Genomic DNA, 20,250 nt, shown 5'->3' on the forward strand with positions numbered 1-20,250 from the left:
TAAACAATTTATTCAATCGACTAACACATCTCTAGAATTAACTTTATAAATATATTATAATATTTTAATACTTTAAATATAATATTGTCATAACTGTGACACAGCTAGATTTTGATACCATTCTCCACACAGACACGGACCTGCACAACAATTTGGCAATGATTTAATTCAAGTTCGTCTGGAAACACTTACATCAGGAGCTCGATAAACATTGGGCCCTACACCTGTCATGTTTCCACAACGTGTTGATATTTTCAGACCAACGCAACCCTAATTTTCCCATTTTCAGCCACGTTGTTCATTTGTGCCACTGTAGACTCATGGGTGTTCTGGTCTGGAAAGGATGTGAGTTAAGGCGCGTTGCTATTTTGAAGATCTAAAAAAGACTGCTCAATAGACCAGCTTAGTCTATTGTGCACCAGCAATAGTGCACCTCGCTTAAACATTGCTTAAAACACGCAGGATGTAGAGCAATACAGAAATATCTTTACAAATGAAAAAGAATTAAAGGATTAAATTGTTACAAAAATGATTATTTTCTACATATATATAAAAACCACTGCGTCCATGCCTTCTTCACCACGGGGGCTATTTTCAGTTTATTCACGACAACTTACTTTTGTATAATGTTATTATTATCATTAGTATTATTTATTGTCCACTTATCAGGTTTTGGTTTCAGTTTTTTAAACACACTTCATTATTATTGTTCATTTGTTGGAAATTAGAACTGAATTTAGAAATAGTTTAAAAAAAAATCTTTGCGCTCAACAAACGAAATTATGTAGGCTAATGCTTGTCTTCAGTGAAGAGTGTACAACACTGTTTCCTTATCCACGAAAGAGAGAAAGTGAAAGTAAAGGTCGAATGCTCAATTTTTATCCTTGCACTGCAGATGCTCTGTTTAACTGTTAACCGTTTTGAAGTGTTCAGTTTTTCCCACTTAAAAAGTCCGCCATGTAAATCGCAAATGCGCCATGGAGCAACTCAAGTGACTCTTAAAGGGAAAGGGGGATGAGACTCTGATTGCTTTATGCTAAAAACACATATAACTTATTAAGAGAATAAGCTTAACCCTGTTAGACCATGCGCCGCAGCGCAGAGCATATTTTTCTATCCTTAAAATATCAAAAGTGGATTCGTACACACCCTTAATACTTTTGCACCCTGTGCTTCAGACTTTGCGCCTAGGCCAATAAAATAGAGGCCATTATAGCTGATTATGTTTATTAGCAATTCTTTTTCATTCAGGGTAAAAAAGCACCATGTTAGCATGCAACATCGTTTCCTAATAGAGTTTTGAACATGCGATAACATTTAATGACACACATGCCCTAATATGAATTAAATATAACAGGGTGATATATAACAAGGATTATTTGTGCAACCTTACCATTCAGATGTCTCAGAGGTTTCAGTTTGTTGGTTTACATGCCCAACAGATATCCACAAATAGGTCTTTGATAAAGTTTTAAAAGCAGTTGTCTGATTTTCAGAATGTGTCAACTGTCAGTTTCAAAGCATTCACATCTGTAACGGTAGTTTTTCCTCATTAATGCATAAATTTGTTTTTGGCTTCTGCATTTTTATTCACAGAATTTCCAAAAAGTATGTCAACTCACAAAAAACATGCCTTTTTTGTCACGTAAGTAACGCATTAATGTTGCCATTATTTTAAGTATAAAACACATGTATAGACTGATATTTTTTTGATGCCTGAACTTCATGGTTAAGGGGTAAGCAAAATATAAACAGATGTTTCAGTATACTGGTAACATATACATTCCCAGAGTACATTTACGTTTCATTTTTTTTTACTGCAAATGTCACATCCATAATGCTGGAATCTGCCACATACAACATTATACGTATCTGTAGCTGTTATGTGCAAATTGGCATGTAAAGTATGTTGTTAATTAAATAGGTGTATATTGTTACTTAGTTAAAAAGACTGTTGCTTACTTAAGAAGAGTTGATGGAATTATATCACACATAGGTGTTTAATTGGATAGTTCACCCAAAAGTTACAATTTTGTCATCATTTACTCACCCTTCAAATTCAAAACGTACACTGAATTAAATGATTCATTGGATTTACAAAAATTTTTTAAAGTAACTGGTTGCAAACAATTTATATGGGCTGAATTTAAACAATCAAATAAAATTTAGTACTATTAACTACTATTTTTATCTTCTGTGGGTTATGAATAAAATCTGGCAAATCTAATTGTTTAATAAGGCTCCTTTTACACTAATACTTTTTAGTTTTAAAATACATAACTTTTGCTACACTTACGCCATTCGTCCACACTACGCCAGAGTTTTCCAGCATCGAAAACTGAGTTTTTTAAAATACTGAAGAGGCTGTTTTTATTTTAAAACGCTGCTGCTGTGTGTCAGTGTGGATGGGGGAAAACTGAGACATCTGAAAATGGAGGCATGGATGCAGACATTCTGATTGGGGCTTTTTCTCAATATTAAGTACACAAAGTTTAGTCTTGCATCCTTTTCTTGTAAGTTCAGACTTCGCAACTTTGGAGGACATGTCGGGTAAATATTTAAATGTAACAGCAGTACTTTTATAACATCATGCACCCTGGCTATGTTTCATTTTATTGCTATCTTAACAATAAAATGAAAATATGACAAAGCAATGTCTCTTTTAATTTTTATATTAACAACTTAAATATAACAGACTCCAAAAATGTTAAGGCATCATGTACATATTTATACTGTACATGTTTATACGACCGTCATCTTCACTGTATGAACATTTACAACAAAACGGAGACTACTGCCTCCTTTTATTTTCAGTGAAAAATATGAAACATTAGGCTCACTGTGTGGTTTTGGCAATATGTGCTTAATGTCAGGCTATATGGACACAATAAAGTTTATCAGAGAAAATGCATGGTGAAATACAAAATAGCCGTCTCTTTTGTTGAATATAATAATCAGTAAATTATCATTTTAATAATCAATAATAATTATAATAGTATAAATTGCAATAATTTTATACAATATAGGAAATAAAGGCAAGCAATCAGTCAAATGTGCGGAATCAGTGTATGTGGTTACATAAATTAATAGGCATTAACTTCTTTGCACTCACTCACTCACTTTGCCAAAACACGATACCTGAGGAAAAAGTAGGATAATAGATTCAAAGGACGGAGTCTTTAGATATGGGTCCACACAAGATGAATTATAGGTCACGATTAACAGCAACAGAGAGATGAGATCCACCGGAAGATTCGGGATGGACTGGCCGACGTTCAGCTGCTCTCAGCCGTGCAGGTGTGCTCAGAGCTACCACTGACTGCCTGGAGCTCAGACACAAGAATATGCTGAAGCAGCTTTCAGCGCATGCCAGACTGCGTGTATGGTCACGTGATGTGTGTTTTCAGCGGTGTAGTGTGGACTGAGAGCTGTTCAGAAATGTTAAATGAAACACCAGTGTGGACGTGGATCGTTTTCGTTCTAAAATGCTGCTTTAAAAGAAAACGTATTGGTGTAAAAAGGCCTAAAACTGATTTGTAGCGACCACAGGGGGTCGCTACCTTCACTTTAAGAAACACTGCTCTATACTGTGAAGACCTGATGCATGCAAATAAACATTTTTTTCATTTTTGGGTTCAACTACCACTTTGAAAGACTGAATGGATGGATGGATGAATTTTTCAGCAGCTATTTGAGTCTTCGGTGTCAAATAATCTCTCAGAAATTAATTAAATGTACTTATTTGCTGCCAAAAAATAATAACATTTATTACCATCAAAACAGTCATGCTGATTAACATCTTTGTAGAAAATGTAACATATTCAAGATTCTTTATTGAATTAAAAATGATTAAAACCCATGAAGCATTTATTTGAATTCCAAGAAATTCAATGTCACTTTTGATCAGCTTAATGCATCCTTTCTAAAAAAAAAGAAAAAAAAAGTAACGAAAAATAGAGAAAGAATCATAGCTACATCAATGAAGAGATTATTTTCCTTTTTCTTTTACAATACTATCAGAATTTGGCCCTCTTCCAAAAAAAAAGGCGTCTTAAAAAGCCATCTACCATTTCCTATAGTAATTTGGTAGTGTAGCTTAAAATGCTACCTACATAGGCAGTTTGGAAAAAGGCAGTGTGTATCCTATTCAGCACTATGACTTTTAAAATAGTGAAAACTCAACCTAATTCAACATTACAGGTCAGCTGCAAGGGCGCAGAGGCAATTGCACAATATCGTCCAAAATTCTGCCAGGAAGTAAATTACAAACCTAGAAAGACAAAGCCCTGGCACAAGCCCTTGGCGCAAGAGCAGCCATCCAGCAGCACCCTGGCATACGAGTATTAATTAGCCACCTAAGGGCATAGCTAGCAGTTGGCATAAAACAAAATTTGAGTGCTCCAAAGCGTCCTTAAACAGTCTCTTGTTACTTTACCTTCTCTTTGGGGATTCAAGAGGAGGAATGGACCGTCACGACGAAAAGCGGGGGACACAAATTTGGCATGGCCGCAAAACGAAAGCCACTAGCAGCCAAATACTAAAGGATGATGGGGTGTTTCATAATTTCTGCGGCAGAATGCGAGCAGAATGGAAACCAAGGCTGTTGTGATGGATAGCAGGGGTGGAATGAGTCACGTCAGCGTATGGCTATTTGATATCTCATACAAAGGGAATTTAAGGATTGGGCTCCTATAAAGTTCGGCTTTAGCTCAGCTCTGATGTTTTGAAAATGACAGTGAGTTTGCGAAGTCCTTCATAGAGGGTAATATATAAGGTGAATTCACATATGAAGGTGCACATGAAGATGTAATGCAAAATTGATTTTTATTTCTACACTAAAGATTGAATGTCTGTATTACATACCTGCTTTACAGACCTTCTGCCCATCATTCTTTTATATATTGCACTGTATAAATGACGCTTCTGGCCACCCATATGTAAGATATATAAGGGCTGCACATTATATTGTTTCAGCATCGATATCGCAATGTGTACATACACAATAGTCACATTGCAAAGATATGCAATGTTAAGTTTGTATTAAAGTTGACCTGGAGCTAAAGAATTGTAATTATTCACTGTATTTATATGGAATTTACAGGATTTATGAAAAAAAAATTCTTACCTACATTTTTGTCCAGTTTCTAGCACAAATATCTTCATTGCAATGTGAAAACAAGGTTATTTCACTAGCAAATAATTTAGCTTGTTTTAAGGAAAAACTCTTAAATTTCACAGCGAAAATAAAACACTATCTTTTACTTGGTCTAAGTTGTTTTTTTTTATTTTTATTTTTATTTGGATTAGAAACGAGAGAAAACAAAGGTAATAATTTTTTTGCATTGTGATTATTCAACTTCTGTAACTGAATACTGTTTGACTCCCCAGAAAACCATCAAACAGAGCTATTCAAACTATCTTGTGAAACTGTATTCATATCGCAATATTTATCGCAGAAAAATAAAATATTAGATTTGATATCAGAAGTAGTGATTAAATGTTTATGTAAATAGTATATTTTTGGCTTTTCAGTCTAGTGCAATATGAAATGTGTATTTGAAAGTCCATCATGAGAACAAGGAGCATTCTTTTTACCTTTATAAAATTTTAGCCTTAGGTTTTCTACAAGATTTTAGGAGTGTTTTCTAAAACAATGAAAAAAAAATAAAAATTGCATTGCCGATATTAATCTATAGCTCTATAGAGACGCTGAATAGTCCCTCCCTCTACACTATTATCAGACGCTAAAGCTGCAAATGAAGTCAGTCACTTATTCACAATTACTTTTTTCAATATGGTGAATTGAACACAGTGCACATGTGAATAATGATTTGTTACTTTGAAATGAATCACGCCACACAGTGGACACACACAGTCTGCTCTGTTTTAGACAGAGATGGTAGGACTGAATCATATGCACTGAATTATATGGTGAGTCAACGCAGACCACAAAACGTTATTATTATTATTTAACCCATATGAATTCTACACAGAATGTGTTGTTTTGAAAGAGGAGAAATGGTTAGACAGACTCAGGATTACTATACACTATACTATACTATATTTTTATTTATTTATTTTTTATTTATTTTTACTGCTTTACCTTTTGCATATTTGTATTTATATATATATATATATTTTTATATTTATATATATATATATATATATATATATATATATATATATATATATATATATATATATATATATATATATATATATATATATATATTTTTTTTTTTTTTTGTATTGCTGTTATGGTTTAATATGTATTATTTTATTCATATTATTTTATTCATCTTCATCTTATTATTATTATTATTATATCATATATTTTTATTTGTGTTTTTGACCTAAATATTGTTTTTGATGCAATAATTTATAATTGTACTGTTTAATTCAGAAAGGAAATGCCAATTAATTTTGTTTTCTGATCATAAATTCTAACAATTGATGTCTTAGGTCCAATCCCAATTCTAGCCCTTAGCCCTTCCCCTTCATTTTACGCGTTCGCTCATTCTAAAAAAAAATTTATTGGAATTGAGCCTTACTGATTCTTTATATTTGATACTGTAACTCTGACTAATATGCATCAATAAAACAGAGTTAAACTAACCATATACAGACTGTGACTCTCAAAAAGGTGTGAAATATAGCTTTTCCGAGTTGTGAATTTGAAATAAACAGAATACAGATCTTTAAAAAAGGGGAGGAGCTGCTTGATATGTCCCACCCTGTCTTATCGGCTTAAAGTTTCAGGAAGCTCAGTATGCAATTAGAGTTCAGCTAGGTTATGAAGCTTTGTTATGCATTTTTTGAAGGATGACTTCTAATCAAACAAAAATATAATTAAATCAAAAATCATCTGGCATAGCTGTTTGCATTTTCTAGGTGTGCTTACATTTTTAAAATGGCAAATAATATAGCATGCTCTGAGTATCTATTTGTCTTGTTTACTACAATGGCTCCAGTATTGAGGGTCTGGTATGACTCAAAATGCTTTATAAGAACCGGTGTGAGAGGCACTGCACTAAAGTCAAGTCATTAAGACAAGAGACTGAGGCTTTCTTTCTATGATAGTGCTGGACTTGAAACAGAAGGGAACATGAAAATGTCAGTGGTTATGCTGCTAATACTTTTAAGCTTTAATATGCACCATGAGTTCATTAAAGAGAAAGATAAGCCCAACATCAGACGTACAGTAACTGTGAGGCATATCATAAACTGTCATTCATATTAATTCCGCCAGTATTTTTTTAATTTGAAAAGAGCTTTTGATGTAGAAAAAAGGCAACTTTTCATCAAAGACCACTCTATTTCTGAACTTCTGAGCAGTTTTTAGGATAACAGAGGTGCATTCAGCATTTAGTATTAATCTGTCAAAACCAGTTGATGTTTCCTTCACAGTCAGAGTCCCAGTTATGGTAAAGACTCCAAAAGGTTTTTTATTTTTAAATAAATAAATGATTTGCATCAATAAGCAAAAGCAAAATACTAAAATCCTTCTTTGTTCATATTCACCTCATGGTCACCACAGTTTCTGTCCAATCTGGCTGCTGGCTTTCCCAATCATCTACAGAAACCCAGTCGGAGCTCTGCAGGGCAAGTCTTGCCATAGCAAGTCGATGTTTTGAAGCAACAAGACCCTGTTTTCCATAACCATCACCGACAGGAGATATAATGCCACCCACCACACGATACAGACCTGCGAGAATGACAAAGACAACATATCTGACCCAATCAGAGTCAAATATATCACAATGAGATGTGAATCAGTGCATGTTAGCTCAGTTAGAATAAAACATCCATATTAAAAAAAATAATTAGTTTGAATCCTAAGAAGTAAACAATTAATATTAATAATATATATATATATATATATATATATATATATATATATATATATATATATATATATATGTTTTAAACTGATTAAAACTGTTGAATAATTCAATCACTCCATTAAACACTTGACTTGTTTCATTAAAATCCATGTCAACCAGAAGTTGGTGGAGACTTTTATTTCAGTATGATGATGTATTTCCAACTAAAATATTAAGCAGGGGGCGGAGTGTTATTTTTGTACTCTTCCTCTTGTCTTTTACTCACAGGAAACTAACGGCTGGAGGGCCATTGCTGAGCATATTTCACCCAAGCCGTCAAACTGACGTCATCAGGGAAGAACTGCTTTCCACAGCGGAAACTAATGGTTAGTTTTTGATTAAATATCACCAAAACAAACAGTTTAATTCATTGGATTAATTTGCACAGATTAACTGTTCACATTAAGACAAACAATGTGCATAAGCAAAATAAACATTGTACATTTTGATTTCGTATATACTTATGTTTCATATTGTACAGATTTATGCTTCATATTGCGTCATATCATACAGACTTATGCTTTACATTTAATTATGCTTCAGTCTTTGCATATCTATATAGTACGAAGTGATCAATTTTTAACTGCTAACAAATTAGCAAAGATTGACGATGAACGCTTTTACCGATATTTTTTCACTAATATTTTAACCATATTTGCAAAATCATGCATCTGCGATGTAATATTAGATTCACTGATAAAATGACAACTGAAAACCAATCTCTTGTGAGAAACCGTGAACCCCGGTAAATAAAACCAAAACCACCTCTAGAAGCACTTTCTTTCTCTCTCTTCCTCTCTAAAAACAAAGAAAAAACTCCTACTCTAGCACTAAATTCTCTGAGAACAAACAAGTTACATTGTATAACTAGCACTTCTTGTGTGTATTGCCTCTTCTTGTTGAATCGCTGAATACCTCCTCAATTGTAAGCTCTTTTGGACAAAAGTGTCTGCTAAATGCAATGCAATCACTCTGTAATTCGTAACTATTTGATTTTGTGGCTAATTCGTATGAATTCTTACAATCTAATTCATACAGTTTAGTACGATTTGCTCATCACCCAATGACGGTTGGGTTTAGGGGTGGGGTTGGGTGCCACGCCTCCTTTTTAAAATCATACATTTTCATACAACTGAACTCATACAAAATTATACGAATTAGCAACTAAACTGACAAAACGTAAAATACTTACGTTTTCTCATGAGATCAGGCTGGCTAAATGACTAAATGTAAAAAGACACCAACTTGTGGTCATTTAATTGTTTTTCAATGTGTTTGAGAACATTTCAGAGCTCTTGTTATCAGTGTGTCAAAAAACACAAGTAAAACATTAAATAAATATCACTTTTGCATATTGGTTATTATTATTAGGCACAGTATGCTAAATAATCAGTTTCTACATTGGTCATAAAACAGAATTATTGGTCAAAGTTCAGAGTTATTTAACGACAAACACATTTTGAACAGTTTCTTTTCGCAACCAACTCGTAAAATTACATACACATACACATAAAATTATACCTTCAAAGCCATTTGTTGATTTCTGATCCTACCTGACCTGTATTTCTATCTAAGTACTTCTTTAATAATTAGATTTTTCATAATAAATAATGCATACAGAATGTGGTTGAACATACTATTCTTTATTTGAATGTTTTGCTATGATCCTTCTTTCCAATGGCTCAACAAACATAGCTAAATCATAATTGTTTTTTATGAATGATTTTGGTGCTTGAATCAGTACCGCGATTCAGCTCTAGCATGAATGTAATGCACTAGAGGGTCCTGGATTGAAGCATCCGTCAGATGCATAAAATGTAAATAAGCAGCTTATTAAATAGACATTGATACATTGAAGTACAACAGCCCTAACAAAAGTTTCTAAGCCACTGCACACAAATTAACTCAAGCTTTGTGTACACAGGCAGACTCTAATGAGTTGCTGAATGTTTTTGCCAAATAATGCTGTAATTCTGCAGAGTCAAGATGAATTCGCATCAAACAGCAATAGTGTTTTTTTGTTTTTGTTTTGCAGCTTCTCATTTAGATGCATCTGCAAGCAGTTATAAAACAGAATTCATCAATACAATTAATTTGTAAAAATCGGTTTTATTTTTTTATGAAAATGGCAACAAACCACAAACAAGTCTCCAGACGCTCTGAAGATAATATAAAATGCAAGCTACTTCGACAAACTTGTTATTTCTGCAAGCAATTTTTGAGTACACTGCGTACAGTAAATAAACACAAGCAAAAATGTCAGTGTGCCAGAATTCTGTCAAGGCTGACGCACAGATACACCAGGTCTAGGCTGCAAGCTAGCGATGCAACACAACAAAATGTTCCAATTACAAACAGCAAAAGTTGAAATGCTAGGCTTATTGTGTTGCAGAAGTTACAAAGCTTTTATTTTTTATTTTTTGCTGTTGATGCTTTGGGTACAGCATGACCTTATGCAAGTACTTTTTACAGTTGATCTAATGCAAAGTTAGATCCACCTTAAACTCTTGCATTTGTTCATTCTATAAAGCCTTATACAATGTCTTTGCATAATAAAGATAGCACATTCAGACCTATTTCCTGGCTAAAATATATCAACGTTCAGTTAAACGACAAGAAAAATCACTTTAAAAAGACAGCCCCAGAGGGGGCAATGGAAAAGAGGACAGATCTGGCCTGATAACAGATGATGGGCAATTTCAGGTAAATGAACAGGTGGCACAAACCCGTCTGGTGCATGTGGTCTCTAGCCAGCTCAAATAGCCGCATGTGCTGATGGGTAATGGGGTTGAAGGAGCCACAGGCCAGCAAAACTAGAGGAATACGGCCAGCCATTTTAGTGTGTCACACCATAGTATTCTGGATTACACTAGAACAAGGGGGGAAAAGACATTTCTTAATTATGTAAACAAAGAAATGTGATCACAAAACAAAATGTGTTGCTATGATACAAGTTTGGGAAAATATTATGCGATCTAAGCAACTTAATTTAGAATTAATGAGAGATGAAAGTAATACTAAATAAGCTAACTGAAACACCTTTGCTCTCTCTTGAACTGAAGCCTGTGAATTACTGTACTGTGAATTACTGCAACTGTACTGAGGTGAACAGATTTTGTGAATGTAAAGATTGTAAGAATGTCAAAATATCACTGCTGTTATTTAAGATTCTTTCAGATTAAAAATCGACAACAAAAAAGCAGTATTTTAGCAAATACATAAGTCATAATTAACTTTTTCAAAAACCTTCCAAAGCAAAATTAAATAAATGAGAGAAATAAAACTGTATTTAGCCAGTTTTAAAAACATTTTCAAATTGCATTTCATTTTCATATACTGTAAACAACTTCGACTGTAAGCTTCTTTCCCCAGTTCCTACACAAAGAATTTGGTGCATTTGTACTTTCATGAAGTGTTCCTAAGAAGCCTTATTATTTTAAATATATTAATTGCATGCCTTTTTAGCAAGTGTAACTGTTAAAATTGTTTAGTTGATTCATTTTATATTCATATCAGTGTGAACTTTCATTGTGACCGTAAAACTTTTGAGGTTGTGTGCAAAACTCTCACAACCAGCAGTATGGGGCAGATACTACAATTTTCCTTAAAAAAAAAAATCAAATACCTGGTCACTTATAGTTCCTTAGCTTGTACTGTACATGTCCTGGTTAAATGTGACCAGAGGGTTAGTCTTACTACACTAACAGTTGTCACAATATATACACTGTATTGAACATGTGACGTAGGCATGGGACAATAACAAGGTATACCACAGTTTGGAAAAGTCAGGGTTTTAAAACTGTAAAAATTTCCTGCTATACTGTTTCTACGTTATATGTATGACTTTTTTATTATTTATTTATTTTTTTAAGTTATTTGTTTTAGTTTTTTAGGACAACAGTATCTCCAGCAGAAAATATATCCAAAGATGCCATTTTAAATTGTAAAGAAATCTGTGCTTTTGAAACTAATGAAGACAGCAGAAGTCAATGGTTCATTTGAATTATTAGCCTGACATGTTTACAGCTTTAAAATATTTTAAATGTCTCTTAAAATAAAATATATTGTGTTCAAAGGGGAAAAAAAGTTTTAGTTTTTTACCCAGACATTTAAAAATAATATATTTTAGAGCAGTAATTATAATACTGTGATACCGTGAACCTGTGATATTTTTATCCAAGGTTATACTGTCAGAGTCTTATACCGGCCCATGCCTATATACTCACACAATAAGTTAATTGCGATGCAAATGTAAAGATTGTAAAGAAAGAATTTGTCCAAATAACACTGCGATTATTTAGGATGATTCCAGATTTTATAAAACAATGAAAAATACATGTCATAATTAAAAATTAAATACATGTGAGACTAAATACAGTTTTAAAAACATTTTCAAACTGCACTTAATATTTAAATTTTTACAGACTGTGAACAACATACACTGTAAACTTAAACTTTCTCCCCCAACAAAGTATTTGTTGCATTTGTACTTTTATGTAGTGTGTCTAAGTAGCCTTATTATTTAAAATATATATATATTAATTGTATGTCCTTTCTGCAAGTGTAACTGGTAGAATTGTTTAGCTGATTAATTTTATATTCATATCAGTGTGAACTTTCGTTGTAATTTTAAATCTTTTGAGGTTGTGTGCAAAACTTTCACAACCAGCAGTATGGGGCAAAAACTGTGATTTTTCCTTATAAAATTAAATACCTGGTCACTCATAGTTTCTTAGCATGTGCATGTCATGGTTAAATGTGACCAGAGGGTTAGTCTTTCCACACTAGCAATTATCACAATATGTACAGTATATTGAACATGTGAAGTACCTTAGAAATCCATTATTGGACACAGAAAAGCTGGAGTTTATGTAAATGCAGTACACACTTAGATTAGGTGATGAATAGACAGTGTAAGCACTGGACTCTTAGTATTCAATTTGTTTGCCAAGCCAAGCCAAGCCAAAGTATACAGAGGAACAAGTGCACATTACACAATTGGACAAGGCTCACATTATTGACAAAATTACCCTATCTAAACTATACACTACAAACATACAATTATTATTTATTAAAGCTGGTAAACAGATGGATGAATGCAGAATGCCTATGCATATTAGTTCATCTTTTTATAAGTAAAAGGATGAACAGTGACAAGAATATGTTTAATAATGGGGTTATGAAATAATGTAAGAACCTAAAATAGCACACAATCATTCCAGAATGACCAAATTAGCACACTTTAAACACGAATATATTAAATTAATATAATATTATTGATATTTTGATTAAAGCTATTATATTGAAAGATTAGTTTATTCATGTACCATGGTATTTACGTGTACTTCAATTGTAACATCATGTTAAAACCTAAGAAGACAAAATAATAAAGGAGAGCAGCCAAAAAAACTGTAAAATGAAGTGAACTTAACAGATGTCAACAAACTGAGATTGTATGTAGTTTGCAATACGCGTTTTCAAAACGCAAAGATTAAGCGTATGACTTTGAAAGCTGTTTTAAATATGCATTTAAAATAAAAAATACAAAGATAAACGTATTTACCTTATCAAAAATCTCCTCCAAGTTTAAGCAAATGCTAAATGCTATATCGTTAGCCGTATGTTACACTATTAATGTCCCCTAAAACATTGATGTGAAAACACAGTTCCTACCGATAGAGCAAAAGCGGCTACTAGTGGAGGAAGAAAAGAAGTCTGGCTTTTCAGTAAGACCATTGATTTCACACTCTACCTACTTAATCACAGTGACCGATCTCGTTCGGTCAAACTGGTCCTTTAATGACAAGAACCCGTTCAAAGCTAAACGACATGAAGAGTCTGTTCTTTATCTGACTGAACAAGTCTTGACTAAGATGAAAGTTCTCAATGTTCTCAATGGGCTCAATTCTGAAGGCAAGGCGATCTTAAAAGCACTATTATCCTAATATGAAGTGAATTATATTCATGTGGAACAGAGATTCTGTGCATCACAGACTCTAATGGGGCGCAAAAGACATCTATAATGACTCCATTGAAGCTACATATAGGCTAAGGATATGGATATGGTCATACACCTTATTTCCCCCCAATCTTAGCCCTTCATGCATTATGTATTACCTTTTTAACATAAATATCTAACCTGCAGGAGAGAGAAAAAGCTTTTTCTAATCACCCTTCACAGGGACTTTCTGTTGCCCTTCAAAAAGGCACTTTGCACAAGAACTACCCTAATTATAGCTACTAAAGGGGAAATGGGCTGTAAAGATCCATACTCTGAGCCTGCTCTACTAATGTGACTAATGTTGTGGCACACTAATGGAGTCATATTCTTTGTATTATATCCCACAGAGGTGATGAGCACAGCAATATGTGCTGTTTCCACCACTTTTGTTTTTCAAAATCTCTGGAAATTTAGACAACATACTTGACAAACCGCCTTACTTTGCAACAAAAATATGACTTTTTGGTGAATGTGTAAGATTTACAATATATTAGCTGCTATAAAGAATGTGATGCTACAGTTGAAGTCAGAATTATTAGCCCCCCTGTATATTTTTTTTCTCCAATTTCTGTTAAACTGAGAGATTTTTTTCAACACATTTCTCATCATAATAGTTTTAATAACTCATTTTTAATATTGAAGATAAACTGATTTCTTTTATCTTTACCATGATGACAGTAAATAATATTTGACTAGATATTTTTCAAGACACTTCTATACAGCTTAAAGTGACATTTAAAGGCTTAACTTGTTTAATTAGGTTAACTAGGCAGGTTAGGGTAATTAGGTAAGTTATTGTGTAACGATGGTTTCTTCTGTAGACTATTGAAAAAAAATATAGCTTAAAGAGGCTAATGACTTTGACCTTTAAAATGGTTTTTAAATAATTAAAAACTGCTTTTATTCTAGCTGAAATAAAACAAGTAAGACTTTCTCCAGAAGAAAAAAATATTATCAGACATACTGTGAACCTTCCCTTACTCTGTAAAACATCATTTGGTAAATATTTAAAAAAGAAGAAAAAGGGGGACTAATAATTCTGACTTGAACTGTATATGTCACATATGCCTGGGCAGCACCACCATCTTGGCGGATTTTTCTCTGCCTCTGATACTTGAATTAAAACAGATACTCGCTTTCCTTTTGTTCTGTTTTTGCCTTAAAATTTAATATTCACTTTATTTATACTATCTTTTTGCAGGGAAAAGAAGCAATTTTATTAAACTCAATTACATAAAAAATATATCAATTTTCTGATGTTTGAAATGGGTAAAAAAACAAACAAATATTTAACATAAATACTATCTATTTTGATTTAGGTTTATCCTTCTGATGTACTGACAAGTGGTAGGATGGTTGCTCAGTGGTTAACACAGAAAGAAGGTCACTAGTTCGAGTCCCGGCTGAGCCATTTGGCATTTCTGTGTGGAGTTTGCATGTCCTCCCTGTGTCTGTATGGGTTTCCTCCAGGTGCTCTGGTTTCCCCCACAATCCAAAAACATGAACTGAATAAACTAAATTGCCCACAGTGCATGAGTGTGTGTGAACAATAGTTTGTATATGGGTGTACGGCTGGAAAGGGCATCCGCTGCACAAAACATGCCGGTTTCTTGATATTTTATCCTACCCATCAGATTATGCTACCAACACTGTATTTGAATGGTTCTGAGGTTGGTGTTAGGGATTAGGTAGGTTAGGGCGATATTACAGCTTCATATCACACTACTCCACATTACAATTTACACTGGTAGCAAAATCTGCCATTGATCAAAATGTACTACCTACCTTTTGAATGGGAGGACAATCTGACAAGGTAGGATAAATCGTTAGCGGTTCATTCCTCTGATAAATAAGAAACTACGCTGAAGGAAAATAGATGTACCGATCAAATATTGCACATATATTCAATGTTGACAGAATCTGACAGTTTTTTTTCTTTGCATTATTTTTTTAAATATCTGCTTATTCGAAAAAAAAATTACCTTCTCAAATCAACTCCTCAACTTAATGTTTTTACATGTTTAAAAGCAAATGTTGAACAACATTGTGCTGTTTTCTCAGTTTTTAATTCTAAGATTAGGATTTTTTTTCACGGTTATGCCCCAAAATCAGTTCAGAGTCACTAATACATCTAATCTAAACAAAACAGCATGACGATAGTTTGTACTACAAGTTACTATGTTCATAATTATGATACTGAAATTACAATATAAAGACAATAAATAACAGTATACAAGATGTTGTACAGGTAAAAGTACTTGGAAGCTGATTAAACCTTGACCATCTTATGTTAAAAATATAAACCGACTCTGTTTGGCCTTGACAATGTCATGAATTCTCTTTGAGTTTCAATTCCTGTATCAAGTATGCATACAGATGGAGATACAGTCCTGTCTCCATCTGTTGTCAAAAGTAAAATCAGAGGACAAATCGGTGGTTCTCTTTCTATCACTCACCCGTTCCTTGTCAAGGTGATATCAAGTAGATTCTACGCAGTAATTAAACGCAAATGACTCTAGGGTGACCCCTCTTGGGAGGCAGGTAGAACTGCCACTGACAGTGGGAGCTCTCCAAGGTTCTGAAAAGATTGACTTCATGAACAAATGATGGATTCAAAGTCTAACCGAGTCAGTGAAAAACACATAAAGCAAATAAAAAACGTAATATCTGTGGATGATGCGTCACCTCTGTGGTGGATCCTAAAAGAGCGATTTCTGCAAGAGAGCAGTTCAGACTTTATTTGTACAGATTACTCTCATAAGATTTTAAATAGAATTGGAATTAATTATTTAGAGAGCTCCATAATAGCAAAGATATGGCAAAGACGTATTACAGTGTTATCTGAGGAATATTACGAGACTGGAGAGAGATGTGGGAAATAAAAACGCAAAGACTGCCATTACTGAAAACAGGTAATAACCTTTGTGTCAAGTGACATGGGATGTTTATGTAAATCTATGTACATATTTTTTTTATATACAGCAATTATTTCAAGTCTTTGCATCTGATTAGACAAGCTGTGACCAAGCACACTGGGAATTCTCACAGTAGGTGTATTACATTTGTTTATGTCTGTGCATTCTAAAACTATTTTAAATGTTCTGTACTTTACATAAATCTGCTACAAATTAAGTTGTAATATAAATATTACATGAAGAAATGTTGCCTTGGCAACTATCTGACATAAATTGGTTTAAATTGGAGTATTATAGGGCGTCACGGTGACGCAGTGGGTAGCACGATCGTCTCACAGCAAGAAGATCGCTGTTTTGAGCCCCAACTTGGTCAGCTGGCATTTCTGTATGGAGTTTGCATGTTCTCCCAGTGTTTGCATGGTTTTCCTCTGGGTGCTTCGGTTTTCCCCACAGTCCAAAGACTTGCGCTGTAGGTGAAATAAATAAGCTAAATTAGCCATAGTGCATGTGTGTGAATGCAAGAGTGTATGGGTGTTTCCCAGTGTTGGGTTGTGGCTGGAAGGGCATCCGCTGTGGTGACCCCTGATTATTAAAGGGACTCAGCTGAAAAGAAAAATGAATGAAGTATTATAAAATAATGCTAAAAATAAAACTGCAAATGAGCTAAAAAATGTAAATTTACAGAATATTTACTCGCCTTCAAGTGATTTCTTTAATCTGTTGAACACAAAAAAAGAAATTTTGAAGAAAGCTAGAAAATTGTAATTATTGAAATCCATAGTAGGTAAAACAAATACAATGGAAGTCAAATGGTTACAAGTTTCGGACATAGAACCTTTTCACATATCTGGGTTTCTCAGTAGCGGAAGTCATCATAGTTGGGAAAACCTAGAGCGCAGTGAATGGGAGAGTACAAATAATATTTTTTTACAATCTTATTTGCTCAAATAATTAAAGAAAAACTCCACGATAATGTTATAAAGATGTTCAGAAAAAGGAAAAAAATTGTGTGAGACTTATGATGGCAGTCAGAGGAGAAGGACAATTAATTAAAAAAAGGTAAACATTTGCAGCAACGTTGAGTACCCTCCACATTTAACTCATTGCAAAAGCTCTATTTTTAACCTTAAATTACTGCTGCCTTCGCCTTTTGTAAAGCCACAAGCCATTGCACAAGCAGCATTAATCGCTATAAAAACAAAAACAGAATGACCATACACTGTTGGTGCTTCAGCTGATGCATTAAGATCCTGCTGGCGGAGTAATTAAAGATTGCAATCCGAAACTGTAAATATCTCTGGTAAACCTTCTGCGAGACTGTATACATCATCCATAATGCACTGGCAGCAAACCTGCTTGAGGCATCACAGAGAACTCAACTCTTTCCTCTCATGTCTGCTCCGTGCTGGATGTTTAGACTTGCAGATGCGTTGATAAAAGAGTGAAGAAGCTTTCACCTAGAGCAAATTTACTCAACAGAATGCATCCCCTGAAATGCAACAAGCCAAACGATTGGAATGAATGAGCGCAAATGGTTTTTCCAATCTATCAGCTGTGCAGGTAAATTAGGTTTCAGGAAGACTGGGGAAATAATATGGCGTTTTAAACCACCTCTATTTTTTTTTCAGAGCAACTAAAACGATTATCAGAAATGCCCCTGGGCTTTGGCGAAATTGACATTTAACTAAGAAAAAAATGAGGAATAAAATGAGTGAAAGAATGAGGAGTGGGTTGGAATTCTAAATGGCTTTCTGAAAGTTTTCTTTCTCCATTGTGGTGCACTGCAATCTCAAAGACTGACTTTTAGATTGTAGACTAATTCTTAGAATTTACTTGCTATTAACAGTGACTTTTACTGTAATTAACTTTTAATTTGCTGCTTATTAATTGTCAGTACAGTTTTTGATATTAATTGCGAAGTAGGTTTCATTAATATGTGCTTTTTAGATAAAGTAGGTTACATTAATATGTGCCTGTTTAAGGGAGCACCTTAACCCTGTGAATAAAACCAAGACCCTTCTTCTCTCCCCCATCTCACCACACACCAACCCCAAAATACTATAAATTCTAAGTGTGCCTCAGATAGAGTGGGTTTAACAAACCAACTGTAAAAACTCATTCATTCATCTCGGTGACACATTAACTGACACAAACACTATGCATTTATGAAGTGTGCTTCAAACAGGTGAGTGGGCTTGACAAACCTCCTGTAGAAACTTTTGTACTCTTTGTAAACTGTGTTTCATGGTTATCGTCTTTTGTCATTGTTTTCATGGCTTGAGTGTTATTTGTTCTGGATAGTTGTTCATTTTAGGTATAGATGGTCACAAAAAAAGAGAACAATGTCAATTGTTCAATTTTAATCTGGGAAGTGCAAGAATTGCTGTGTATTTGAGTAGACGAAACAAGATAGAAGGTTCCTCAGACGTTGATGTTGTTGTTTTTTTTTTTTTTTAATAAAAATGTTGAAAGCTCATTGAAAAATAGATTTAACTATTACTGTTTACTTTAGTGAGTGATCTTGGGAAATTTGCCAATATATGGTATTATCAAGATGTGCTTTGTTCTGTTGAAGAGAATCATTTAATTTTCAACAATTTGTTGTTTTAAGATGGGATTATTTTGTGGATTTTTTGTATTTGGTATGTAATTGCATAATTGTAATAAAGTATTGTAAAATCTCTCTCTCAATATAAAAAAACCTCTAGCACTTACTCTAGCACTAAATTCTCTGAGCACAAACAAGTTCCTTTGTATAACTTAGCATGTTTTGTGTGTATTACCTCTTCTTGTTAAATTGCTAAATGCGTCCTCAATTGTAAGTCGATTTGCACAAAAGTGACTGTTAAATGACTAAATGTAATGTAAATGTAATAAAGTCAATATCAATGCTAATAAGCAACCAGTAAATAGCACCTACAAAATTATTTTCTTGGCTCATCATACTTGCATAATGCATTCGTCACCAGATCTTAAAGGGATAGTTAAAATTTAATGAAATTTACGGAAATTTACTTACTATCTACTCATTCTTGTGTGGCTTCATACCTTTAAATGTTAATTTTTTTCACAACATAGGCTCATTCTGAAAATCTAACCCCATATACATTACTTGACATTGCGAATTATGTAGCCAGAAGTACGTACGGCAGCATTTTGTCTTTAAAGTGAACGCTACAGGGTGGTATGATGCAGTTCCTTTTCACGCTTACCAGCTGACCGCTTACCTCCGTATGGACTGCTTTCCCACTGTTATGTGTTTGTCCAGTGGCTTGCTGCAGGTTTGCGGACTTGTGACTCAGAGAGGAGTTGACCACGACGACAGGGTTCGAGTCTAGCGAAGAACAGTTCCAGTTTTTAAAACACTATCGGTTGGGTTTAGGGAAGGAGGAGGGTGATTCAGTCGATCTCTCAATCAGTCAGTTAATAGCTGCGTCCGAAATCACATACT

General features: G+C 33.9%; 1 protein-coding gene across 2 annotated transcripts in view; it reads right to left on the minus strand.

The window, feature by feature from the left end:
* nmnat3 (nicotinamide nucleotide adenylyltransferase 3) overlaps positions 1-13,510 on the minus strand; it is a 30,088-nt gene extending 16,578 nt beyond the window's left edge. The window contains exons 1-3 of one of the 2 annotated variants that reach the window (XM_056479145.1): positions 13,447-13,510; positions 10,610-10,752; positions 7,522-7,705 (exon numbers count right to left, since the gene is read on the minus strand). In XM_056479145.1, coding sequence (XP_056335120.1) covers positions 7,522-7,705; positions 10,610-10,718 — 293 coding nt within the window. In that variant the 5' untranslated portion in view covers positions 10,719-10,752; positions 13,447-13,510. Of the gene's footprint in view, positions 1-7,521; positions 7,732-8,109; positions 8,349-10,609; positions 10,753-13,446 lie in introns of those variants that run through there. The other variant, XM_056479154.1, reaches the window with a different exon arrangement.
* Between the last annotated feature and the right edge of the window lie 6,740 nt (positions 13,511-20,250).

The sequence above is a fragment of the Danio aesculapii genome, chromosome 2 (genome assembly GCF_903798145.1).
Source record: "Danio aesculapii chromosome 2, fDanAes4.1, whole genome shotgun sequence".
Lineage (NCBI taxonomy): Eukaryota > Metazoa > Chordata > Actinopteri > Cypriniformes > Danionidae > Danio > Danio aesculapii.